General features: G+C 33.2%; 1 protein-coding gene and 1 long non-coding RNA gene across 2 annotated transcripts; one reads left to right on the top strand and one right to left on the bottom strand.

Moving 5' to 3' along the window:
- Positions 1-1,068: 1,068 nt before the first annotated feature.
- Positions 1,069-15,386, bottom strand: LOC149496190 (uncharacterized). Its single transcript, XR_016320910.1, has 3 exons — positions 14,823-15,386; positions 14,597-14,724; positions 1,069-1,361 (listed from the first exon to the last, which is right to left on the bottom strand). It is a non-coding gene; the product is annotated as an uncharacterized LOC149496190 (long non-coding RNA).
- On the top strand, positions 2,071-13,322 carry LOC105633952 (Transducin/WD40 repeat-like superfamily protein). Its single transcript, XM_012216658.4, has 17 exons — positions 2,071-2,355; positions 2,908-3,213; positions 3,405-3,489; positions 3,723-3,825; positions 3,936-4,020; positions 4,212-4,298; positions 4,409-4,500; positions 5,274-5,385; positions 6,041-6,447; positions 6,960-7,041; positions 7,130-7,306; positions 7,378-7,431; positions 8,242-8,334; positions 8,425-8,490; positions 9,438-9,484; positions 11,272-11,976; positions 12,790-13,322. Exons 2-17 carry the CDS (start codon positions 3,091-3,093, stop codon positions 13,166-13,168), a joined length of 2,697 nt encoding a protein of 898 aa, XP_012072048.1. The 5' UTR covers positions 2,071-2,355; positions 2,908-3,090; the 3' UTR covers positions 13,169-13,322.
- Positions 15,387-27,186: the final 11,800 nt, after the last annotated feature.

Genomic DNA, 27,186 nt, shown 5'->3' with positions numbered 1-27,186 from the left:
ATTATATGTTGAGTTCTGAAAAGAGTTTTATTCTTAATAATAATTTTTTTTTTATTTTCTTTTTCATTACTGAATTAATTTTTAGTTATTATCACTTTAATTTAGCAAGAGATTAATATTCCCCTTGAAATAAATAGAAAACCTCTTAATGATTAAGCATTTTTAATATTTTAAATATTTTTTTCTCTTATATTCTAAATCTGTTTGACTTGAAAAAAATAGTATTTATGAAATTGGAAAAAAACTAAAACTATATATTTCTGTTTTGGGTCACTTTTGGAGTTTCAGAAATTTATATGTATATGTATATATTCTTTTCTTTAAGTGCGGAAAAGTAATATTGTCACCATAGTCAAAGTGATTATTATTATTATTTCAGATAATTTTCTCATTTTTTTTACCTAGCAGTAAAAAAAAAATTTATTATCATTTTCATTATATTTGTATAAAAATATTGATTTTGGGTTGAAGGTAAGGGTCGTAGATTTTGTGATAACTTGATTTTCTTTTTGGGTGCCTATTAAGATTTTAAGAATTTGTATTTATAAATTAAGGACTAAACGATTAGGTTTAGAGATGGGGTTGAAGTTTATTTTGAGACTATTTTCATTATATAAAAATAAATTAAGTACATAAGAAATAGCATTACAAGTAACTTGTACGATAAAGTCTCATACAAATTAACTAATTATATTTGTTTTAATCTAAATAAAAACTTATGCTTTCACATTATAGATTAAAAAAATTAAAAGAGCGTAAAAGATGAGTATATAACGAATATAATCAACATGCAACGCATGTCATAAAAAAGATTAGTAAATATAAATGTTAAATTATTAAATTAGTAAGTATAAATCTGTTTGCACTGTAAAACAATTACACTGACTAACAGCTTGAGCGTGTCAGATGTTAAGTTTACTAACTACAGAGTAAATTGCGCCACCCGAATTTCATAATGAAAAGACTGAAGGTTTTGACTCCACGATAACACTTCACCAACTGCTGAAAATTAATTTGATAGTGCTTAAAAATAAATGCTGTAAAAGCTTTGTAAAATAAAGAGATTGCTTGAAATTAAAATACTGTATTAACAAAAACCGGAATTGTAGAAAACAAATTGAGAATACTTAGAAAAGGAAATTACAATGAATATAAATGAAATTGAAATTGCTATTTGATTGAGAAATTGTAATTGAGTTTGATTTTTTGGAGTTGATTGTTGAGGCTTCGTTATGTGTTTCAGCTTGGCTTTTATAGGCACCTGTTGCTTAACGCTTTTATGCACACGACATCTTAACTGCCCAAATAACTTCTCCATATTGTGCGCGAGCAATTACTAGATCTCTTCTGTTAACCGCCTCCTGTTAACTCCAAAAATGTTTACTCAGCTATTAATTAATTAATTATGGGATTCTAATAGTTTAAAGCCCAATTAATTAATTAAAGTACAAATAAATCATAAAATCATAATTCAAATCTATAACACTCAGATAATTAAAATCTGGTGTAAACAAAATCATACTTATACAAGTCCTTAATTGGTTTAATTAATATGGGAACATAAATTAATAATTATTTTATATCTCTTACTTATAAAAATTTTCAAGAATGATTATACTATAAAAAAATTAAAAGATCAAAAGATAGTCAGATTTTTAGTTCAAATAATTAGTTTTAAATTTAATTGAAATTACTCCTCAGTTTAAAATATTATTATATTCTAAGTATATTATAAATAAACAAATGAAATTACAAGCAAAATTAACGAGTACAAACAGTACGCAATGCATATTAAAAAAAAGCACTAATGTAGCTCAAATAACCGATTTTAAAATTTCAAAAACTGTTCCTATTAAATTCTAAAATTTGAATTAATAATATCTTTTTATTGTATAAATAGAATTTTATAAGAATAATAAAACAAGAAAAACCAAACCGCTAACCAAGGCGATCGAACCAAGCATAAACCATTGGAACCCGTTAAAATCTAGAAGTTTCCATTTGAATTGAACCGAACCAATGAATTAAGCCCAACCAGATATAGACCAATTAAAACAGGAGAGAGAACAGCCAAAACGGGAACACAGCCCAAAACTTCTTTCCCGATCGTAGGACCGGCGATCTCCTTTCCTATCCACTCCCTGATCACTGTTTCGGCCGCCGGTTGTGGAGGCCAAGGCGGCGATCGACGCTCCGAGCGACGGCGATCTTGACTCCGGCCGTCCCTTCAACGATCGAAGGCTGCTCCACGCGAAACAAGGCTCTCTCCTGCGACGCCGCTACCTTCTATCGATAGTTCTCTCTTTCTCGACTTTCTGGCGAGCTCAAGGATTTCCAGCAATTCTCTTTACTCAGGTTGGTCGAAAATCGACCCTCAATGCTTTTGATTAACTTATTCTCGATTCATTTGGTCATTGAATGAAGATTGAGGGCGTTTAGAATTTAGGTTTCAGTTTGAATTTAGGATTTTGATAAATTAGGCATTGGATGGTGCAACTGATTTGGGAATTGAGTTCTACATGAAAAACTATGACTTATTTTTGAATCTTGAGGAATTCGGTAACCACCGCCCCCCGTCCGCCGCGGTGGCCCCGGTGAAATTATACATTAGGCAGAATGCTCCGTACTTGAAACATTGATTGATGCAATCAGACAAATAGGCCTTAAAGCCGAAAATCACAGAAATCGATAAAACAAGAGTTATAATGATTCTAGGAAAATGTTGTTAACTGTTGTAGTTTGGCCCTATAGATAATATTAAAAATTTTATTTGTAACAATCAATAATGGTGGTTTCATACATATTTTTCTTTTGTTTTAAACTTTTTTTTACTAACCGTGATGACATTAAAGTTTGGGACGTCAAATTTCACACTATGCTGAGTGCAGTCTTATATCTGAAATTCAGGACATTCCCCCGCTCAGGATAACAGCAGCTTCTTAAAGAACAGGCAAAGTCACGGCTGTGGCTGGGATACTATCTGCTCGTCTTTTTCGTATTTAAATTCAGTTTCCTCCAGATCATCTGGTTTAAAATTATTGAACTTTTGTTGCTGGTTAGTTATAATTAGGATATTCCTTTGTTTATATAATGGCTTCGGCTTCACGATTTCAAGCTGCTTCACTAGCAACTTCACCATTGTATCCAAATGCCATAGCTTGGTCTGATGAAAACCTTATCGCTGTTGCCTGCGGATCGCTTGTCACCATTCTGGTAATGCATTCGCTAGTTTCCTGCTTTTATTCTGTTTTTATTTATGTAATATGAAGTACTAACATAACTGAGGAAAGATTTGCTTTTTTTGGTCGTTTGATTTGAAACTCTAAAACACCTACTGTTAAGTTTAAGCTTTTAGATAAATAATGTTAAGGGTTGTAAATTTTGTTATATTTTTTAATTGTCAGAATCCTGCATTGCCTTCTGGACCTAGAGGCTTAATCACAATTCCAACTTGCGAACTTTATCCAATTGGGTTGGTAAAAAGAGAAGGTTAGGGCTACTATGATCTTTTATATTGCCGCTTTTTATTTCCTTTTATTCTTGCACTCTTATGTCATTGTTCATTGCAAAATTTGATTTGGTCTTATGGGGATAGTTTTGCAAATTATTTTATTTTATTCCCTTTGAAGCATAATTTGGACATGCTTTAAATTCTTATTTATTTATTTATTTATTTAGCCTAGGCAGTTATTGACCATTATTGTGATTTCGGACGTTTGCAGATTTTTTAACTGGATGTTTATTGCCCACTGCATTGTCTAAGGATTTTCGTCCAATTGTTCGTTCAGTTTCTTGGTCTCCAGTAGGAATGGCTCCAAACTCGGGGTATTATTCCAACCTTTTGTTGTCATTTTGGTTTTGTTAAATTAAGTAAATTTAAGGGCCTAAGAACAAGTTATAGTATCAAATTCGTCTTGTAATGTAATCAATGCCAGGTGCTTGCTCATAGTTTGCACTACAGAAGGACGTGTGAAGCTTTATCAACCGCCAATTAATGATTTTTCTGCTGAGTGGATAGAGGTATGCATCAGGGAAGGGCTTATTGATTGCACACTTTTCTGTTTAAAATTAAGAAACTGGTAGAATCATTGAAATCTAATAACCAACTTCACTTTTGAAATAAACTTTGTGCATTGATTGATGAAATTCATGGGCAAACTCTTTCTTAGCATCAAATAATTATAAATTCCTATTCTTCTAATCTTATGCAGGTTGTAGATATATCAGATAGTCTATATGATTATCTTGCAAATACCAATTTTGGAGAGTCAGGAACTCCAGACTCGGAGTTTGCTGACGTAAGTTCTTTTTGTGTTAGATCACAATTTAGTGTACTCTTGATTATCTAGGATTGAATTTATAATCTATTAACCATAATATCCTGACATTTTTGTGATTCTTTTCCTAGGAGCAAACAACACAATTGGGGTGTACTGATGACCATGCTAATATTTTTCCAAACTCTATTAAGCGAAGAAGAGCAAATGCGAGTAATGGCATGTAATATCTCATTCCTGTTTAAATTTTTGTTTGATTTCTTCTGATCTTTTTATCAGATTTATCTTTATTTTCTTAATTGTCTTTATTAAAGGTCCATTTGTTGGAGTGTGGTGCATGCTTTCCAAAAGTAAAGGAATGCTGCAAGAGAACTATCCAAGGAATGGTTTCTCTTATCATACTGTTCATTCCATTATACTGCATGTGCATCACTCCAACAACAATGCTAAATGGGGTTTCAATTAATGTGAATTTTCTTCCATTGTGCTGGATTTTCCACTATTATAAATAAACTAATTTCCATTCTATGGTTCATAAACTACATAAATAAAGCATGATGTGCATTTTAGAACCTGTCTTGCATCCCAGAAATATTCTCTTCAAAATGGGTGAAATTTGGAGAAGAGATTTCTATATAACAATAACATCATCAACTTAATCTCAAACTAGTTTGGATTTGCTATCTGAATCATTTGCTTTTCTATAATTTAACATATTTAGAGAGAAAGTTGGATCCCTGGAAGAAAATGCAATAAAACTCTCCTTTCTTTGCCACCTTTTCTCTTCTGTCTTGCCATAGGACCCACTTGAAGAAAACTTTTCTTCTGCCCCGATCTTCTCTTTGATAGACTAGTGAACCAGCCATAGTTTATTCTTTAGATTTGACCTGGAACTGGAAAATCATGGGAATACTGTCATTCTAGAATATTTTCTCATTAACTCAATATTGCTTTCCTAATCTAATCTTATTTGTTCCTTAAATGACTATGTTGCAGCACTAAGGAGTCTAAAACTCTTGGAGGTGAAATAATCGGTCTTAAAGATGGTGAGAAGTCCCGTGCTCGATCAAGCCCTCAAACTGATATGAGGGAAGAGCAGTTGCCTAAGGTATGCTTTCTGGACTAAAGATATTTTTGCATATTATCTTCCTGTCCACCCCCCCTTTTTTAGTTTTTTTTTTCTTTCTTTTAGGATTTTATAACATATAAATTGTTTGACGTTGGACATCAAGCACTTGATTGATTTGAGATTTAGATTAGATGGTAGGATGAACCGAATGAGGCAGATTTTATTTGCTCAAGAATTTCCTTTTTTTTTTTTTTTTTTCAATTGTATAAAAGTTATGTAAATTAAATAGAATTATTAGCCTAATGGCTCATTCCTATCAAGAAAGACTTGCCCCTTTTTTAGTTTGAAACTTGGAATCTATGAAAAACTCAGAGAAAGGAAATAGTTGCTGGAACTTCATTCATCCAATGATTTATTCTGTGAAATTGAAATATTACATTGTTTACACAGATACTGATAATACTAATTGTAATTGAAAGAGACTTGGACTTGCGTATAAAAATAACTCTTTTGTTTGGCTGCTAGATTGACCAGGAATGTATTAAAGCTTAAACATAAATAGATAGCTGCAGTTCTATGCGGGTTTTTTTTTTTTTTTTAGCATATAATGCTGCTAGGTGGCTTGTGAGCTTGCCATTCATCTTTAAATGATCATTAAATTCCTTGAGTATTTTCTTCTGACTTTGATTTTCAGGTTATTGAGATTAATCGTGACAAGAGGAAAAAAATTACACTTGAAAAATGTTCACTACCGCAGATAACTGCCAACCAATATGCTTCTCGCAGAAAATTGTTGTCATCACTTGTTGTTGCCTGGTCACCAATGTTGTGCCTTCCATCTAAAATCTGTTCAGTTCATCAAAATGGCTCCTCCCACAGATTTTCTGTACTTGCAGCTGGAGGAAAGTCTGGTAAAATTTCAATCTGGAGAATTTATGCACCACAACAGTACTCTATTGAGCGCAGTAGTGTTTCTCGTGGTGTGATGCTTGTCGGGCTTCTACAGGCACATAATTCGTGGGTCACTGCAATCAGTTTGGCATTACATGGTTCTGATTCTAATCCTCAGCTTTTATTGGCTAGTGGGAGTTCTGATGGGAGGTGAGTTAGGTACTGCCAGAATTTCTATCGACTTAATAACTGCTTATCCATGATATGATGATTATTTTTGAATAAGCATAAGAGCGGGTCTCATTTGGTGTACTTTGGTATGCTGTAAATGGTGTTAAGTAGAATATTTGTTTCTTCTGTTTAATTCTATATCTTCTAGGTTGATATTTTTGGAGAATCTAGAGTAGCTTATAGTGTTGATATTTTTGAAGCAGCTAGAGTAACATTTAGTTTTACGGCAATGTTGATTTGATCTTCAAATACTTGTTCTTGGGTGTTCAAATAGAATTAATTCTCGGAAGGTAGCCAATTATTAAATTTATGTGCAATTTAGCATATCTTTCTGTGGACACCATAGAATTCATTCAGAAGCATGTATAAATTCCTTGTACTTGGTAGTAGAATTACAAGACTTACTGTAACTGGTATTTTTAGATGTTGAGTAGATGCATAAGAAGTGTTAATCATATTATTTCCCATTTTCTTCATTGTCTTCTTCTTAGTGTGAAGATTTGGTTGAGGAGTTGCGAGGAATTGCTGGAGTCATCAGAATCAAATAATGCTCCTTTTTTTCTGCTGAAGGAGGTTCCTCCAATTATATTCTTAATGATTTCAATATACATGTTTTATGTTTTTCATTAATTGCATTCTGACATTTAATTCCCCAAAATAGGTTATTTCTGCCAATGCTGTCCCAATTTCAGTAATTTCAATAGTAATACCTGTTCGGGAAATGCCCAATATGCTCTTAGCGGTTGGCAAATTATCTGGTTCGCTTGAAGTATGGACATCTGATTTATCTAGTTGCAAATTTGATAAAGCTGGTTCACATGATGCTCATGACCGGGCTGTAAGTATCTAATTGTTGATCAGTCTTATATAGCATCTCAATGATAATTTATATGTTTAAAAATTAATCAGGTTACAGGTTTAGCTTGGGCATTCGATGGGTATTGTTTGTACAGTTGCAGCCAGGTATTAAATTTAATGATATTCAGCTACATGACTTTAATTATCCTCTGTTTAATTCAGTTTTCCATATGTGATACTTTATTATGTGCATTAAATTCATTGTTATGCTCAACTATGGTCTAGGTTTCATCAGGTTATATTTTGGACGTTCTTTGGTACTTCGATTCCTAGCCCATAAATAGTTATATTTGTGCTTATTTATGTCTAGTAAAACTATTTAATATGCAAATTTCCAGATCCAAGTAGATTGACTTGAGCTTTCGTAGCTACTTTGGTCCTTAAAAAAATCAATTCATGTAATGCTATATTTTTAAAGATAGAATCACTTGATAATTTTAGCAATTGTTGCCACTTTTATTGTCTGATGCAATTCAATCAAAATTTATGGATCCTTGGGTGTCCCAACAAAGTGCAGGTCTGAAGCCTAAATCCTTCTTTTTTTTTTTTTTCATGTCATTGTTTGTTGTCCAAGGTGTCAGGCCTAAACTCCTAACAACCTCCAAAATCTTTCTTTGCTTGTGCTGTTTTACTTCCTACTTCCTAGTCATACTCAGCACACACCCTAATTGTATTATCTATATGAGCTTTTTAGAGTCTTTCTAATTTCAAACCTACACAAAACCGGATTCTGAATAGCCTAACCTCTGAGTGTCGTTGTTGCAGAAGATATTTATGTACTATTTTTTTATTTATTTTATAAATGACAGTATGCTTTGACTTGTTTTTATATATTACAGAGCATAATCCATCAGTTGCATGTGATATTGCACTATGAATTGATTGTATACCATTTTTAACTTGAAAATGTGCTAGGATAATTATGTTCGTTGCTGGCAATTCCATGAGAGTTCTTTTTGTGAAGTAACCATTACTTCAAGTACATTGGGTCTGAGGAGCTCGACTGATGTATGACAATAACCTATTTTTCTGGCCTTTTTTTTTCTTTTGTTTTAACAATCTATTCTGGCTCAAGAAGATGTTAAAATTTCTCTGCAGCTTCCAGATGTATTCCTTTCATGCCTTGGTGTTGCAGTATCTCCTGGAAACCTTGTTGTTGCTATGGTAGATTACTTTTGTTTCTCTAGACATCTCATTCTCATCAGCTTAATTTTTAATTCCTCTACATTTACGTTTTGTTTTAATCTTTTACCCAATTGGCTGCCCTTGTTCTTAAATTTCTAGTAATTATGTTCATGGGATACATGTTAGCTGCATTGTTTTACATCAAGGCCTCTTGTAATTGCTATATTTACAAACATTATGGTTAATAGTGATAAATATGACGAATCAATGCAGTTAGTTAGCCCTCTTCATATCTGATGCATTATTAACCAATTCATGCCAGTTGTGAGATGCCATAAGAGTGTGGAGGTATATATTCAACTGCAGTTAGGATAATTTGATGTTTTATCATCAGAATAGCTGTCATCTTTACAAGAATAAAATTCCCATTTCCTTTGAGTTGCACTGTGCATTTGAATTCATAAATTGCCATCAATGGAGTTAAGAGTATAAAATTCTGGTTGCATTTCTAACTTTCGAAGGGAATGTTCATTACTTGTTAACAGTGTAATTAGATTGGAAAGTGCATTTGTCAATATTTCTTTGGCTCACCTTGAAATTTCTTTTCCTGATTTGCAATCTCTCTCTTTTTTAGTCTTTTAAGACAGAATTCATATCTATCAATTTAGCTGCACAGTGTGAGCATGGGCTACATTGATCATCTCTAATACATTGTTGCTGTTACCAATAACTATGGGATAATGCATAGGGATGCTGAAGCAAATAATTGGCCCTTGGTTATGCTGTGCAATTCACCACTAGCACTTTAAACTTTTTTTTTTCTGTTAGATAATTTCTTTTCATTTAATTTTTTAATATGATGATCACGATCGTGATCACAGTGAAAGATTGTGATTTGCTAGCAAAGCTATAAGGATGATGGTAATGCTATTGTACTTTACATATAATGGAATCAGTGCTGAAAGAATTCTGCTCACCTTATGCAGGTTCGTAATCTTGATGTTGATCAATTGGATCACATGTATGAGGCAAGGTGAGTTCATTTATCTTGCTAAACTTTAAAATGCTTTATCAATTCAGAAATGGTTCAACGCTTATAACATGATGAATATAAGAGCAGGAAGAGACAATGGTAAAGAATACTGCACAACTGAATCCAATTGAACAAAGTGGTAATCGTGGGTCCAACTACAAGGAACTGAATAATTTTGAACTAAATTAATATAAAAAGAATCAGAAAAACCAAAATTTTCAAAATCCAAAAATATTGATTTTTATTAACCAAGCGGTCACGTATATTGATTTTGAACTGTCTCCATGATCATACTTGTGGCTGTGGCTGCAGTGTCATATAATGGGTTGTTATAGATGTTTTATGTAGGTCACAGCCAGTTTAGATGGATTGTTCTTTTCTTTTTTTTTTTTTTTTGGCTGATGAATTGTGCATAAGGTATAAATTCGCTGAAATTAGACTCAAATTCCTAATAAGGATAATTATGTCTTGTTTTGAAATAGAAACCTTTCTTTTTTCCTTCACTTGCTATTGTGATCATACCCTTTTTTAGGCATTTACATATGGATGTTATGAAACATGTACTGCTCTTTATTTAATGGGGTTTAGGAGACTGATGTGATATTTAGTGTTTGATTTCTGTGATATTTTAGGATACTGAATGACAGAAATGGCTCTATGTTACCTTGTAATAACTGTAATAGGAACTTTAACAGAAAGGTTTTGGTTTTAGTTAGGCCTAGCAAGGTTCCAAAACTGGAACCGAAGCAGCGGTAGGGAACCTGAATGTATATGGTAAGGTTCAGTTCTGGTAAGAACCTACCAGAATCTCGAAATGTTTTCCAATCTGTCTTCATGACCGGTTGCCGCAGGTTCTGATTGGAAATTTTTTATTCTTTAAATAAAAATTATTAATTTTTTTAAAATTATTTAAAGTTTTCAATGAATTCATTAAGAACTATAAAATTTTCAATTTGGCAATGTCAACAAATTAATGATGAGAATAAAATTAATTAAAATAAATTAAAAATGACCTTAATTTTTTTTTTTTTATAAAAATGAATAATAATTAGTTGTGATATTGCATTTATTATTTTTGTTGTGATATTGCATATTTATTTTTGTTGTGATATTGCCTATTTATTTTGTTCAAATGGAAAAACAATTAAATTAAGTAATCGGAAATCTATTTAATTTATTATCTGGCTTTGGTTTAAATGTGGAAAAAATATTTTCTTGAATAGGAAATTTGCGAACTTCAGTTTTGATTAAATTTCTAAATATAATTTGTTGTATGTAATAAATGTTTTTCAAATTTATGGAATACAATTTTTATAAAAAGAGTGAATAATAGGTATTCCATTCTGTAGAACAGCTATTTTTATTCTTTGTTATTTCCTCTGTGAACCGAACAAAGTCTAAGTTTTTTTAATATAAGATTTACATTTTTTTTGTAATTTTTCACATATGGGTTTAATAGCCAATTTAAGAATTCTTATTCCTACCACATCAAATTTGACTAGGTAATAATATACGCTTTCAATAAATTTTAATTTTGGTATTGGAAATATTAATATTATTGTTTATATTTCAATTAAATTCTTGTCAAACCCTGAATTTAAGTTTTTGCTTTTTCTTTTTTTTTTTTTTTAAAGAAAAAAGAAAGTTACAATTTAATTTAGTCCAATTTTGTGGTACCATGATTTGGAGGGTAAAGTGTGCCCATTCTTACATGCTTTAGCTTAAAACCTTCTTGAATCTGCGTGCTCTATTTAGAAACTTAATATTATTGGATTGGAAACATGCAGGGTACAAAAGGCTGTGGTTGAGTTCTTCTGGATTGGTGGCCAACAATTGGATATGTTGCCCAACATTTCTATAGACTTTGTTACTGAATCTTTCCTTGATTATCCTGCAAGTGAATTGGTTTGTTGGGAGTCAAACATTCTGTGGTCTCTAAAAAAATTTGAAAATCTGGAAAAGCTACTAGTTATCTGGGATATCATAGCATCATTATTGGCTTTCAAGAAATCTGTGCCAGAGTTTGTCGACCATGTACTGGCGAGTTGGCTTTCTGTGACATATTTTGGGTCCCATATGAATCTCTCTATTAATGAGGTGTTGACACGCATCCCTGATGACTTCTCAAAAATAACCTCTCGCCGATTGCAAATTCTCAATGTCATCTGTCGATGCTTAGTAATACCTGGGTTTAAGGCTGATGAAATTGACATTAAAGCAAATTTTAAGGGACCAACCAGCGATATGGATAAAGCTACTGAAATTGATCAACAAACGCTGTGGATAAAGCTACTTCACAGGAGTGAAAAAGAACTCCAGGAAAGGCTTGTGGCTTTTAGTCTTTCTGCATTTTTAGCCAAAACTGTTTCCCAGACTGGATACTGGCATCCTTTTGGAGTTCCACAAATGGAGCAGTGGGTTGAGCTTAATCATGATCATGTCAGGGGTCAATTAAAAGTCCTTTTGTCAGAAGTGCAAAAGAACAAAAGAAGGTACCTCTTGCTACTCTGTTATTTATGATGCAAATATGTTGCAACATTTAGTTCCATCACGACAACCTTGACTTTTTAGGACTTAGAATTGAAAATGTTTAAGGAATAAGTTTAAATTTGCCTTGCAACTTCTCTTGTTTTCAGATAGTTCAAACAACAACCCACACACACTCGTGGAGAAATTAGGAGGTACCTTGTGGTTTTGAATTTTTTCACTTAAAAGAGTATGTGATTGGCAAAAGGGTTTGTGTTTCATTCTGTCAAAGCTTAGTTCTAGTGTCTTAACATTGTTAGTCTGTTTTGATGTGGCACTACATTAATGGTGCCATACGGCAATTAAGGATTTTGAATGTTAGTGTCACGTCAACATAGACAAATGACATTAAGGTGCTAGACCCTTAATTGTTAACAAAATGAAACACAAAATCAAATTTTGATGTCACAGTTCTTGAAGTGAAGAAACGCGAAAACAAGGGTACTTTTTCCAATAAAAAATAAAAAAGAGAGAAATCAACTAAATTTTGATTTTCCTTGAAGAGAGGCAAAGAGGAGTCATTGCATCAAATGGATAGAAAAAAAGGCTTAAATTACATCATTCCTTTTGTTTCTTTTCTCAATTGTTTTTACAACTTCAACACATAATTGAAAAAAAAAAAAAAAGGAAAAAAAAAATGATATCTTTTAGCCAACTTAAATCTTGTGGCTAGCTGTTGGAGTTAACCTTTTCATTGTTGGAAAGTCATTTGCAAAAATTTGCTTTTGTTTTGTGCAAATAACACTTTTGATCTTATCCGAATATTCTGGTGAAAACAGGCTTTCATCCAATGAATATAGAGTAGAAGAACAATGTGGCTATTGCTCAGCATCAGTTCGGTTTAATTCTCCAGAAATTGCATTTTGCCAAGGTTTGGAAGGCAATAACAGAGATGTGCAGAAACACAAATTAGTAAGATGTGCTGTTTCTATGCGAGTTTGCCCAGCTACACCATTATGGTTTTGCAAGTGTTGCAATAGACGAGCTTCGACATTGGCACCGCAGACTCTTTTTACAATGTCTGAATACCCTCTAGATTATAAATCTTTGATAGAATCTCATGCTGCAGTAGAATTGTTAAGACCCTTGTGTCCCTTTTGTGGGATACTGCTCCAAAGATTACAACCGGACTTTCTACTTTCTGTATCACCAGTATAGGTTTCACTTTTATTTATTTATTTATTTTGAGTAGAATAGGCTTCACTTTTTGTCTTAGATGACTAGTTCACCGTAATATTATTAGGGTTAGAAGCAAGTTATAGAATGTACATTCTGATTAAGCCATTTTATTTGTGGTGTGAGGTGTTGGAAATGCTTAGGTATGACATGATGGGATTGTTTTTATAGTATAAGCAAAACGCAAAGTAGGCATGACCCCGATCTGATTTCAAACCGGAACCGAATTGAAACTGAACCAATTAAAATCGGTCTTAAATCGTGGTTAATGGTTCTTGGTTCCTGATTTCAAACGGTAACTGAAATTGGGTACTTAAGGTTCTGTGTCTAAAATTGTTCGTAATCAAAATCTTGTACTTGAGGATTGGTTTCGGTTTTTTATTTTTTGAAATTGATGGTTTTGTTTTGAAATTGTGAAAACTATGTTTTTAAAGGAACTTTTAATTTGTGTTTTGGTTTTATTATAATTTTTAAAGTAATTTTTAAAATTTTTATTAAATTGGTTTAATTTTTTTGTTAAGGGAAAATAATTATTTTATACTTAAAATTTGCCATAATTATCAAAGTAAGCTTATTTTTTGTAAAGGTATTTGTCATATACTGAGGTTTGCATCTATCATTCTACTTGGTTCTGCTAAAAAAACACATTTTTTTCCGTTAATCTTAAAGTAAAAAGACAAACTTAACCTTTATAAAAAAAATTTTATCATTCCTGTTATCTCTCTTCTCTCTGAAGTACCTAGAACTCAAACTCTCTCCACCTCCCTCAACCAACGCCGCTCTCTGCAGACGCAAACCATCACCATCACCATGTCACCGTCAAATTTCGTCTCCATCTCCAAACCACCACCAAAGTTAAAAACTGATACCCAAACCCAATTCATCCATCATCAACCTTCACCAATATCTCTCTCCTTCAATCTTCATTTACCATGTCTCTTAAAATCCCTAAAACGAAATTTCTACCTTCTACCAATGATTCGTCATGCTATATTTTTCAATCCTCCCAAAAATGAAACTGCGATTCTAGAATAGTGGTGATGCATAACTCAAAGGTTCTTTGTTTTTTTTGTTTTTCTAGTCAAAAAAAACTTTTTGGTTAGGCCTTCTAAGGATATTTTTTGGGGGTAAATTCTTATTTGCTTCTTGATATTTTAATACAAATGGAAATTAATTATTTCTTCCTGAGGTATGCAAAATTATCTTAGTAATCCTGTAATTTGATCAAATATTTAAAGCGTCGTGAATTTCGTCTCCGTTAAACTATACAGTCCCTTCGTCCATTCTTAGCTACTTTTGCCGTTAAAACACAAGAGAATATAAGAGAGACGTGAGAGGGGTCTTTTAAAATGACATAAAAACATAAAAATGCAGGGATTGAAGCCATGAAGCCTGAGTGCAAGACAAAACCTGGAAACAAAAGCAGAGGATCTCAAATCTGTGTAAGTTTGCCACCATTGCCAGACGTGCATAAAGACCTTCACCCCATTGCAACCAAGTCGTCTCCACAGCTCTTGCAACCCCAATCCCCAGTCCACCTGCCAATTTAATATAGTTGAACACTGTACAATATCCTTTGAATCTTTGTTCTTTTAAACAAAATGACTAAGAATAACAGCATCAGTAATAGCAATACCCATAAGGAGCATTGGCGGTGAATTTGAAGTCCCCGGTGAATTCGATGTCGCCAGTGTGTAGCAGAAGGAGCAGCGACGACTTTGGGTACGGGCTATCTTGCATCCTCCAAAGCTGCCTTCTTTAAAAAACTCAGAATCCAACAACTATAATCTGCAAAATTGCAGCAATATCCGTAAACACCAATCCTATCTCCTTCCCTGTGTTCATGTCATCATCTTTTTGCATTGGTGATGGCGGTGCTGGATGCCTTTTTGAGGCGCTTATGCGCATGGCATGCCTTACTAGCGGCAGTGAGGACTACTTACTGAAGGTGATTGATAGAGGTGGAATTGAAGGTAAAGACCGAGACTGAGACTGAGACCTAGGTGGAGGTGGAGATGGAGGCAGAGGAGATGATGGGGGAGGAGTTACAGATTCTAGGGACTTTGAAGATGGTGATGGTGAAGGCAACGATGGAGAGGGAATGAAGGTTTGTGGCTTTCATATTGCCCAGGGGTGTTTTTGTCTTTTTTCTATGATTTAATGGAAACAATTTTCAAAATTGAATAGAGGGACTAGTTAGATGGACGGAAATAAACGTGAGTGACGCGCTGAATATTTATCTAAAATTAATGGACTATTTAGATAATTTCGTCATATCTCAGAAATTAAATAATTAATTTTCCTCATATAAATGCATTGGTTAGTATAAATGAATTCAAAATGCAGAATATATTTATAAATGAATTCTAACTAGAATCTAGTAGCAAATAGTTTTTTCATATTTGATTTATTATAGCTTAAAATATAGGCTTAATGATTAAAAAAAAAATTGAATTTTGGTATTTTTAACCATTTTGGTCAATTCTTTTAATTGCTACAATTGATACTGCGAAGTAATTTTTTCTTAACAATTTAGCCTCCGTCCATCAACCGTTACTATTATGCTGATATTGCTGTTAGTGGAACTCTCACCGTGATATATCATTTGCTAGCTATAAATTGGTAAGATATAATTGTTAAAAGAATTGGCCAAAAATACTTAAAAAAGCCAAATTTCAGGGTTTTTTTAGGCCAAAGTTTATTAGTTTATTAATTTTAATCAAGATTATTACATGCATACCAAGACATACAGAGTGGTAAGTGCATATACAAATTGGCAATAGTTTCAAATTTTTTTTATTAAAATTAATTTCTAATATTTATATAATTTATTTATCAATAAATAATTTTATAACTTGCATATTCAAATTAAATTTTGATTATAATATTTTTTATTTTAAATGATATATTATAATAATTAATGACAAACAACCAATATTATGCTAAAAAAATTTATTTCATTTTAATAAGAATTAATTAAAAATAATAATTATATGACACAAAATAAATGAAGAAAAAAATTTGAAAAGGAAATTACAACTTGAAAATTCGAAAGGTGCTAAAGAGGTGATAAACATTATAATTAAAATATAATAAATTTCAATAACGAAGATTAAAAAAATTTACATTCATGTATAAATTTCTCAAGAAAGATTAATGTAAAAGTATTTGATGCTGATCCTTCTAAAGAAAAGAACAAGTTTAAGTAAGGTAATACTGCCACTTTTGAAATTAAAGGGATTTACAACACTTGATTTTCTCCCTCTTACTTCGTTGATAATTTTATTGAATTTTTAGATCTTCTTTAATATTTAATTATTATAATATGAGTGTTGACAATTTCAAATAACTAAAAAAACTCACAATTTTTTTCCTGAAATTGAATAAAAAGAACCTAAATTTTGGCATTTTTAACAATTTTGGCCAATTCTTTTAACTATAATACCTTGAAAATTTACAATTAGCAAGTGATATATTATGGTAAGAGTCCCGCTAATGGCCACATCAACATAAAAGTAACGGTTAATGGATGTACGCCACAATTGTTAAGAAAAAATTATTTCGCGGTATCAATTTTAGCAATTAAAAGAATTGGCCAAAATTGTTAAAAAGGCGAAAGTTCAGATTTTTCTTAATCATTAGGCCTAAAATATATAATGAGAACTTATCTAAGTGATTTAAGTCACCCATTTAGGGTGACCATAGCTTTGGAACCACCGGTTTCAATTCTAAAATTAACATTTTCAATTCCAAAAGATGTAGATCCGGAATCTAATCGAAAAAACTGACAGTTTCAGTTTTGGTCTGGAACCGACCAGTTATGGTTCTGATTCTGGTTCCTTAACATTTCTAGTTCTTACAGTTTGAGATGGTTCTCTACCTGGTTTGCATAATTTAAAAATTTAAAAATTAGAGGACATTTTTGGTTCAAAATTTAAATTTTAAACATTTATGATATGAAATGATTTTCAATTTAGATTTCCCTCGAAATCGAATTGACTGGGAGTGAAGTCAAACATGTCGTTCATATGCATAGATGAGATTACATTTTGTGTTCCTCCAACTTTTCTCTTGCTCTTCATGGAACTTAAACTTTCTCCATTAGCGATTATAGAATAATAACATGCAAATTGAAAAAATTGAGTATAAAAAATTGGAGAGAATAATTAATTATTGAAGAGATTATTTGAAAATGATTTCGACAATATTAAAGAGAATAATTAGATATTGGAGAGGTCATTTGAGATCAATTTAGAAAATAATTATAAATTGAAGAACTTGAAGAGATTGGAGAGTAGAGAGAAATAATTGATGTGTGAATGAATAAAAATAATGGGTATTTATGGTAAATCAAAAATTTAACTTCAACGAACACTCTTAAAACTAGCCGTTTATAGTTGTTAGAAATGTCAATTTGAGATTTTCAATAAAAATTCTTAAAAAAAAGATTTGTCAAAATTTTAATTGATTCAATAAAACTTTTAGAATTTTCATCAAATTACAGATTCCAATCTGTTTCGACTGGTTCTCCAAACCACCGATTTATAATTCTAAAATAATTAGAACCATAACTGTACTGCAATTTTCCAGTTTTGGTTTCGAATCTTGACGGTTCCGGATCCAAGAATTGAAAAATAGCCACGTCTACACCTATTTATAGTTATCATGAAAATAGTTGTTAAAGATGTATTAAATATAGTTATCAGGTTAAGCAACCCCAAATGCTCAGACGGAGAAAAGGCCATTTATTGTCGGGTGGCCCAATATTCAGGTTGGACCCAACTTTGCATATTTTCAAATTTAAAAACCCATATCTTTACTGACAAAATTTAGGGGCAATTTAACCAATGTGATATATGAGGTTTCAATTTTGATGAAATGTTAGAAAAAAATACCTATTAAAATAATAATAAATTTGGTCAAATAAATTTTGATAATACCAAAACTGAGCTCATAAGAGAGAAATATGAAATACTAAAAAAAGAAAAGAATGAAAATAGAAAACACTGAAAAAAAGGAAACATTGAAAAAAGAAAACACGAAATCACTAAAAACAAATCTCTGTGTAGCTTATATGATTCAATCACGAAGATGACAACTGGTGACAACAACTGGCGACCAGCGACAGCGATAACATCGACGGTAAATAAGATATTTATGGTATGTGTATACACACACACACACACACATTAACACGTTGGATCAAACCAAACAATTAGTTACAAAATATTAAAATATCTTGTATCAGTATCCATCCAAACAGAATCGAGAGTCATATCTTGTCTCTTTAAAGCATAAACAACATCCATGACGATGACAGTTTTCCGACGAGGATTAAACTACTGATACGCTTATAAAAATAAATTGCAGAAGAAAAACGAAATACAAAAAATAAAAAGAAATAGTAGAACAGAAAGAAATTGTAGAATCGTAGCCAATACCAATGGAGAAGAAGACAATAAAAGTAGAAATAAAGTATTAGAAGAACAAAAATGAAATTGATTTTTCAATAAGGACTTTCACGCTGATTCTACATGTGACGACGGTGGAGATAGAGTTCACGAAAAAAAAAAAAGAAAAAGGAGCAGAAGATCAGTCTATTAACAGAAACAATGAAAAAAGGAAACACTGAAAAAAAAAAACTATAAAAAGGAAACACTAAAAAAAAGGAAAAAGTAAAAAAAATGAAACACTAACAAAAGAGAACAGAAATATTAAAAAATGTAGCACCCTAAGAAAAAAAAAGGTTATAATAGTAAATGTATACCGTAAACGATAATAATTTAAATCCCAAAGTCATGTTGACATTTTTTAAAATTAAGTTTCAAAAACCGACTCTTAGTACAATATTCCTATATTAAAAAATATAGTGCCTTAACAAAAAAAAAAAAAAAAGGTACAATAATAAATTTATATTGTAAACGACAATAATTTAAATCTCAAAATCAAAGTGACATTTTTCAAAAATAAGTTCTAAAAACTGACATTTACTACAATATCCCTAAAAATTAAGTGCAGAACTATAAAATACAAAATATTAATAAATTATTAACATTCAAAGAATATTCTTTAGAACTATACAAACATCAGATTGTTAAAATAATAATTTCATTTATGAATTTTTAATTTCATCGTGCTTTTTATTATATTTTTTAATAAAATAATTACCTATATTTAAAAGAAAAATCATTATAATGTAACATATAAGTCCAAATTTTATTTAAATCTTTCTCATACAATGTATTTAACTTTGCATGTCCAAACTCAAAACATAATTATTTTCATAATATACATGTAATTATTTTATTATTTACTAATTTAACTAAAAATTAAATTAAAAATATTTTTTATATCAAAATATATAATGATATATAAATGCTTTGCATTTTTGACTATTTTTTGAAATTAAAAATTAAACATAGTATTATATTTTTTATATTTAAAATTGATAAAATGAAAATTTAATTTTTAATAATTAAAATTTGTGAAACTCTAATGAAATTAACTCTTAAAAATGAATGTAAAGTGTAAAAATTTGAGTATTTGTTTGTTATTATGTAATATCAATTTAAAACTGTATTGTGTAGGGTAGGAGAAGTTTCGAATTCCTATTAAAAAATATGAAAAATTAATTATTTTTTTTAGTTACTTGATTTAACAAAAAAGTAGGGTAAAAATCAATATCTATTTTCCTCATATAAAAATAATCAAATAGATTGTATGTAAAAAGAGAAATCTAATAAAAAAAATAAAGTGTAAAAGACTATAAAAGAAACATAAAAAGACTATAAAATTAAGAAAAAAAAAATGGAACAATTGCATGTAACAAATTAAAATTCAGGAAAAATCGAATGTAACGAAATTTGTTAACTATTCCGTATATATTTTATATGTTACGGGTTAAAAATGTTCAATAAATTTAAAATTTTTAAAAGTATTTTCCTTTAATTATTTTATGTTGAATTTTAATATTTAATTTTCAATTTATTAATAAGAAGTTAGAATTACTCTGTGTAATATGGAGAGCTCCTAATTACCCTTGTTCTCAGTAACAAGTTTTTTTTTTTTTCTATTTTGAAACTTCTTTTTCTGTTGTGCTTTTCTTCCTTCCTTGGTGAGTTATCTAAGTATCAGAATGGCATCAACGAGTGGTCCTTCTGAAGGCATGCCTCCTATTGAGGATATCTATGCTAGTATGAATCTAGGGAAAACGGAGGGAAACTGGAGTATATGGAGGAGCCCGATCGATAAGGTGGATGATGATAATGTTACTCCTGATGATGAATGGTGCGTCGTTGGCGGCTTGCTAACGGATAATTCTATGAATGTTCGTACCTTCGAGGAGATGATGACGCAAGTTTGGAGGCTTGTTATGGGCTGCTTATTAAAGAACTTGCAAACAATGCATTTGTTTTCTAATTTTACCATCAAATTGATCATGACACAGTGGTGGAAGGAGGTCCAGTGGAATTTTGCTCAAAATCTTCTTCTCTTGAAGCCTTTGCAACCAGGAGAAATCCGAGACATGTTGAACTGACAAAAATTGATATTTGGGTGCAACTAAATGACTTGCTGGCAGGTTTTCGTTTTGAACGTGTAGCAAGGGATGCGGGGAATTTTCTGGGTGAGTTTATACGTTCTGATCCTAAAAATTATGATCTTATCTGGAGAGAATTTATGCGAGTTCGGGTGAGGATGGATGTTCATAAGCAATTGAAGCGTAAAATGCATATAAAGATGCCAAAAGGAGACTAGGTGACGATAAGCTTCAAGTATGAGAGGCTTGTCACATTTTTTTTCTTCTGCAGGTTGCTAGGCCATTCCGATTGATCCTGTCCAAGTTATTTCTATCTCCAAGTGTGATGCGAGAGCAGTTTCTTTTTGGACCATGGTTGCGGGCGGATAGCCGTAATCAAACTGGGGCACGGTGGTTGCAGCCAGAGATGATGCAACATGGTGGCGGAAAAGGAGATAAGGTAGCTAGCGATACTCGGCCTACTTCTATGGGATATGATAGAAATCAAATACCGAAATATGGGGGTCATCCTACGGATGATATTGAAAGTGATGAAGGAAAGGGCGTAAGAGGTGTAGACGTGAATGGGAAGGATAGTGACGTGGAGAGTCTGTGTTTGAAGACCATGATGTTGGGTTAGTTCTTACGGACCCAAAACGACGTCGACAAACATCTGAAGTTATTACTACTGTTACTGATTCTTTGGAGGCTTATCTTTCAAAAAATGGATATGGGGTGGGGTTCTGGTTCCCAGGCCCACCAGTCATTATGAGTTCCTTATCATGGAACTGTCCTGGGCTTCGAAACCCACAAACTGTGGCCGGATTAAAAGACATTGTTCTTTCTAAGTAGCCCAATTAATTCTTTTACAAGAAACTAAAGTTGGATGGGTCAGAATGAATCAAATTCGTTCTATGTTGGGTTGGGTTTTGAGGGTCTTTTCGCGGTGAACCCGAATTGTTTGAGTGGTGGTTTGGCTTTGCTGTGGCGAGAGAAAAACATGTGCTCCCTCATTGGCTATAATAAGTTCTTTATTGATATTGAAGTCCAAGTTCTTGGTGTCCCTACTTTCCAATTCATAGGCTTCTATGGTGCACCTGAATCATCTCAACGTCGAGTAGCCTGGGATCTTTTGCATTCTCTTAAGAACAAGTCCCTGCTGCCGTGGTGTATAGCCGGCTAATTTAACGATATTCTGTCTTATGGGGACAAGATGGGACGGATTCAGCAACCGACGTGGTGAATTAATGGATTCCGGCAGGCTATGGAATTTTGTGCATTCCATATGATCTTGGGTATGTAGCTGCTAAGTATACATGGGAATGAGGGAGAGCTACATCAGACTGGGTCTGTGAGCGATTGGACAGAGCTTTAGTAACAGATTGTTGGCATAAGCCTTTTTTCGACGCCACTATGTACCGTGTTGACGTTGTAAGCAGTGACCATTCAGCCATTTTTCTTTTGCTCTTGGTGTGACAGTTATCCAATATGCGCCTAAGCATTTTCGTTTTGAAAATGCATGGCTTAAGGAAATAGATGTCCAAGTGGCGCTGTAGGAGGCATGGGAGATTGGATGGGGACAGCCTATAATGGACCAAATTGCTCGCTGTGGTTCCTTTTTGCATAGCTGGGGTCGACAGAAAAAATTTCAATTTTCTGATAGGCTTACGTAGTGTAAGCAACAGATAAAGCGCTTTCGATGCAGTCTTGACCCTACCCATATTCAGCTTTTTCAAAGTGCAAAAGAGGCTTATTTACAGGTTCTATACCAACAAGAATTGTACTGGAAACAACGTGCAAAGTAGCATTGGCTTCGCGATGGTGATACAAATACACGTTATTTTCATTCTATGGCCTCTTCACGACATCAGAAAAATGCTATTCTTTAGTTGAAAGATGCGCAGATTGTTGGCAAACTTGGGATATAAGTTTACAAGCTTTGCTGACAAGCTATTTTGATGACTTGTTTACATCTAATCCAATTTACTGCAGAGGAGGTGATGTGGTTGTTTATAGATCTTTTTAGGCTATTGTGGGTTCCGATGTTTCTAATGCAATTTTCTGTTGCTTCAACCATGATATGCTGGCTCTACTAAAAAAAACGCGATTTTATGACCGGTTTTTGCGACCTACACAGTTCGGTTGCAAAATTGCGATGCAATTGCGACCAATTGTGACGGGGGATTAAATATCCACCGACCGATTTGCGACCACACGGCGACAGAATTTTTCGACCGAAAATTCATCCGTCTCTAAAACTAGCGCCAATAATTCCCGCCAATTTGGTTTCCATTTTGTGATCGAATACGACTAATTGGCGATTGATTTTGCAACCATTGAAAATTCCGTCGCAACATTGCGCGCTACATTTTAGCGCCAAATTTAGTTTCCTGTTTGCAAGAGATTAGTGACCGATTTGAGACCGACATGAGTGGTCGCAAGTCGGTCGCAATTCGTCTGACATCAAAAACGACATCGGAGGATTAATTATTGTGTCCGATTTTTTAATTATTAGTCAGTCACAAAAAATAGGGCTTCATAAGCCCTTGCTCTGCACGAGCGTACCGCATCTTCTCTTCTCCTTTTTCTCTCCATTGTAGCAGCGTTTCTAGCAGATTCATTACTGTTCGGCACCGCCGGTCACCGGAGAATCAGGGTCTCGCTATCTCCTTCCTCTTTATTCGCAGCTGGTCAGGTACGCCTTCTCCTCTCCTCTCCATCATAACTCTGTTCTGCCTTTTTTTTTTGTGGATTTCGTTTTATTTAGATATTATTATTATTATTATTATTATTATTATTATTATTATTATTATTATTATTATTGTAGTTGCAATAATGACATGAAATAGTTGTAATTTATGCAATTATATTTTAATAAGTAAATGATTATTTAACAAATAGTATTTGGAATAATTTAAATACTCTATAAATAAAGAAAAATCAAATTAAACTATTTTATGCAATTTCTCACTTTGACAATAATAATTGATAATTTTTAATAAATACTAGTAATTATTGATAAAAATCATAATCCAATAATTTAATAATTTAATAAATAGAAAAAAACCAACTTCTATATTATGTATCGAAATTAATTTTTTTGAAATTAGTTTATGTTGATTATTGTTTTCTTTGATTGGAAATCACATGAATTAGTTTATGTTGATCATTGCTTTTCATTTGATTGATATCACATGAATTAGTTTATGTTGATTATTGTTTTCATTTGATTGGAAATTACATGAATTATGCATTTGAGTTGGCGGTCTAGTAGTGGCCATTTTGCCTCTAGAGAATGTTGGTATGATATAGAAGTGTTTATATTATTATGTGAATCTCGTTTTAAGGTTCGTGACTGTTATTTTAAATTTTCGAGAAATATTGTACTAAATTTAAGCATGTCTCACCGTTTAAATCAATTTGAATATTAGACTCTGCAATATTATATAAAATAAACCGCTGCCACTTAAAGCAGCTCTTATTATTTAAAATTTAAAATATACTAATTTTTTTAAAATTAGTTTATATGGATTTGTGTTTTCATTTGATTGGAAATGAAATGAATGATGCGTTTAAGTTGGAGGGCTAGTAGTGGCCATTTTGACTTTGGTGGATGTTGGGATGATTTAGAAGTGTTTATATTAGTGTGTTTTGACTTGCGAATTGATTATGTTATGCCGAAATGCTGCTGAAATTTTTATAAAAACTGATTATGTTATATATATATATATATATATATATATATATATATATATATATATATATATATATATATATATCCCCTTTAGTTAGAAATAATGAACTTAGTGAGTTTAAATATATATATATAGTTACCCTTATTATAGAAATAACCTTAGTAAGTTAGAAATGTAAATGGAACATTACTTTTGGCATGTTTTAAGGATGGTTTAGGACTAATGCAATTATATATAATTTGCCCTTTATAAACAGAGTGTTAATTATGTAAAAAAATGCAGACTAATTGTGAACCCCTCCCCAAAACACCAATGGCATGTGAATGCATGTGACTAAGGGTAGAAATGCACGTGATGTGTGAGTCGCCACCTTGTTTAATTATTTTAGGGTAAACTAGGAAAAAACCCTAAGTTGACTCCAATTTTAATTAACCTAATTACTAGATTAATTAACCCAATGTTAAAGCATGATCTACAAACCCGAGATGGATCCCGCGACTATGTCATGCTGAAGAACTAACCTATGAATGAAAGCTTTGCAAGGATGTAATTGGACCAATGAAAATGTTTATGTGATTTCGACTTGCCGCCCGGGGTTAAATCCCAAACGTGCCTACGTACTTCCGTTTGAATGGAAGATCAAAGTCAACGTAGTTCGATAGACCTCTTTTAGAGGGCTTTGGATGGGTATGCTTTATGCATGGGTGTGTGTATGCTTCGTGCATTTTTTTTAGGCATTTTGCCAAAGGTTGATTGATTAGGCATTTGTTGCCAAAAATGTTGATTTAAGGCTTTTAGCCAAAAAGATTGATTTAGGCAATTGTTGCCAAAAATGATTAATTTTAGGCGATTGTCGCCAAAATGATTGATTTTAAGGCTTTTAGCCAAAAAGAGTGATTTAGGCAATTTGATTGCCAAAATGATGTTGATTGGGCGATTGTCGCCAAAATGATTGATTTAAGGCTTTTAGCCAAAATAAGTTGATTAATTTTAAGGCATTTTGCCAAAAGATTGATTTAATTGTAGGCAATTTGTTGCCAAAACGTGATCGATTAAGGCTTTTAGCCACAATTATTAATTAATTGGACTTAAGCCAGATTTGTTTGAAATAAAGGCGATTACACCATAGCTATTAATTAACTAGGTATTTTAAGCCAATATTGTCGGATTTAGGCTTTAATACCACGATTATTAATTAACCGGGCATTTAGCCTAAATTTATTTAATTGAGGCAATTTGTTTGCCTAATGATGACATGGATGCATTTATGCAGTTGTAGAATTATTAGGAGTAGAAAAGAAGCATGCATGAAGTGCTAAAATTAAATAGGCAGAGTTCAGTTCATGTACCTGATTTAATCGTCGACCGCTTCTTAACTCCAGGTTAAGCTCCTCGTTAAGGGAATTAATTTTAATTTAATTTTAAGTGACCAAGTATCACAACAATAAAATAAAACTAAAATTAAAAAATGCAAGAAAGCAATAAAGAATCGCAAAGAGCGTAGGGAGAAGGAACGTCCGTCAATACAGACTAAGTGAGTTGAAAAGAGGGCCTCGGGGCCAATTTATAGGCAAAACGAACCGTTTCGGCGGCTTGGGCCGCCGAGCTCGGCGGCTGGGCCGCCGGACTCGGCGGCCGGGATCGGCGGCTGGGCCGCCGGCTCTCGGCGGCCGGCCCGCCGGTTGTCGGCGGCCGAGCCGGCGGCAGGGCCGCCGGTGCTCGGGCGGCCGGGCCGCCGGGTCGGGCCGCCACCTCCGGCGGCTGGGTCGCCGAGCTGAGCCGCCGACTCGGGCGGCTGGGGCCGCCGGTGGTCGGTGGTCTTGCTATCTTTCGCTCCGGAGGCCTTTCTGGGCGCTCCGGACCTCCAAAAAAAATTCCGGGCCCAGATCCGCGATCCTCGCGACGTCCCGGACGTTTCAAGTACCATATTGGCATACTTTCGGTGAACTTCCAAAAATAGCCTTTGGTCCGGTCGGACTGTTTGCAATCCGGGAAAATTGGCTCTTTGAGCCTCAAAATTTGGGTGTTCACAGTTGCCCCCCACCGGCAACCATAAAAATGATTTATGGGAGTCGGTGGTTGTCTGAAAAGCAAATTTTGGATGCGGAAAACAGACGCGTCCAGAAGACCCGCGTTTTGGCCATTTGCTTATAAATAGCTTGAAATCTCACTATCCACTCATTCTAAACTCTCTACACACAAGAGTTCTCTCAAATCCTCTCAACTTTCAAAGTTACAAGACCTCCTTCCTCTATGGCTTCTCCAAGCAGTGATGAGGATTTTCTCGGGTCTCTGGGGATTTCTCTCGACGAGGTTGATCTAATGGCAGACGCTGACACGCACGCCTCCATGACTGGCATCTATGCCCAGGTGAGTTCTTTTCCACCTTTGCATATTTTTATTATCCGGGCCTTAGGCCGAAAAACTGTAGATTTCAGGGCGTTAGGCCGAATTGTGAATTTTTGGGCCTTCGGCCAAATTGTGAATTTTGGAATTTCTTTTGCTTACCTCTTTATTAGTATGCATATTAGAAATGGAACTAAGATATTACCCTTAGTAAGGAACCGAGGAGTAATTCTTAGGTCGTTTTTTACCTTTTAGGATTCCCGTATCAAATTAGATGTAGCCGAGAGTTCTGTGGCTGGAGTTCCGCTTGAACTATTTGATCAAAATAACCCGGTTGGCGCGATTATCCGTCCATCCTATCTGGGCTATCTGAGATATCTTGACATGGGTCGAAGTAACTACAAGGAGCTATTGTGTGCTTTGGCTGAGAGGTGGTGGGACAC

This window comes from Jatropha curcas, chromosome 5 (assembly GCF_041381405.1).
Source record: "Jatropha curcas cultivar XTBG-Jc1 chromosome 5, XTBG_Jcur_1.0, whole genome shotgun sequence".
Classification (NCBI taxonomy): Eukaryota; Viridiplantae; Streptophyta; class Magnoliopsida; order Malpighiales; family Euphorbiaceae; genus Jatropha; species Jatropha curcas.
The sequence above is the reverse complement of the archived record's forward strand: the minus strand, read 5'-3'. Positions and strand labels throughout refer to the sequence as shown.

Coding starts and splice junctions, on each gene's coding strand:
- LOC105633952 (XM_012216658.4), top strand. CDS start 3,091: ATGGCTTCGGCTTCACGATTTCAAGCTGCTTCACTAGCAACTTCACCA. Junction 5,386..6,040: donor GGGAAGAGCAGTTGCCTAAG/GTATGCTTTCTG, acceptor TTTGATTTTCAG/GTTATTGAGATTAATCGTGA. Junction 7,042..7,129: donor CTTTTTTTCTGCTGAAGGAG/GTTCCTCCAATT, acceptor TCCCCAAAATAG/GTTATTTCTGCCAATGCTGT.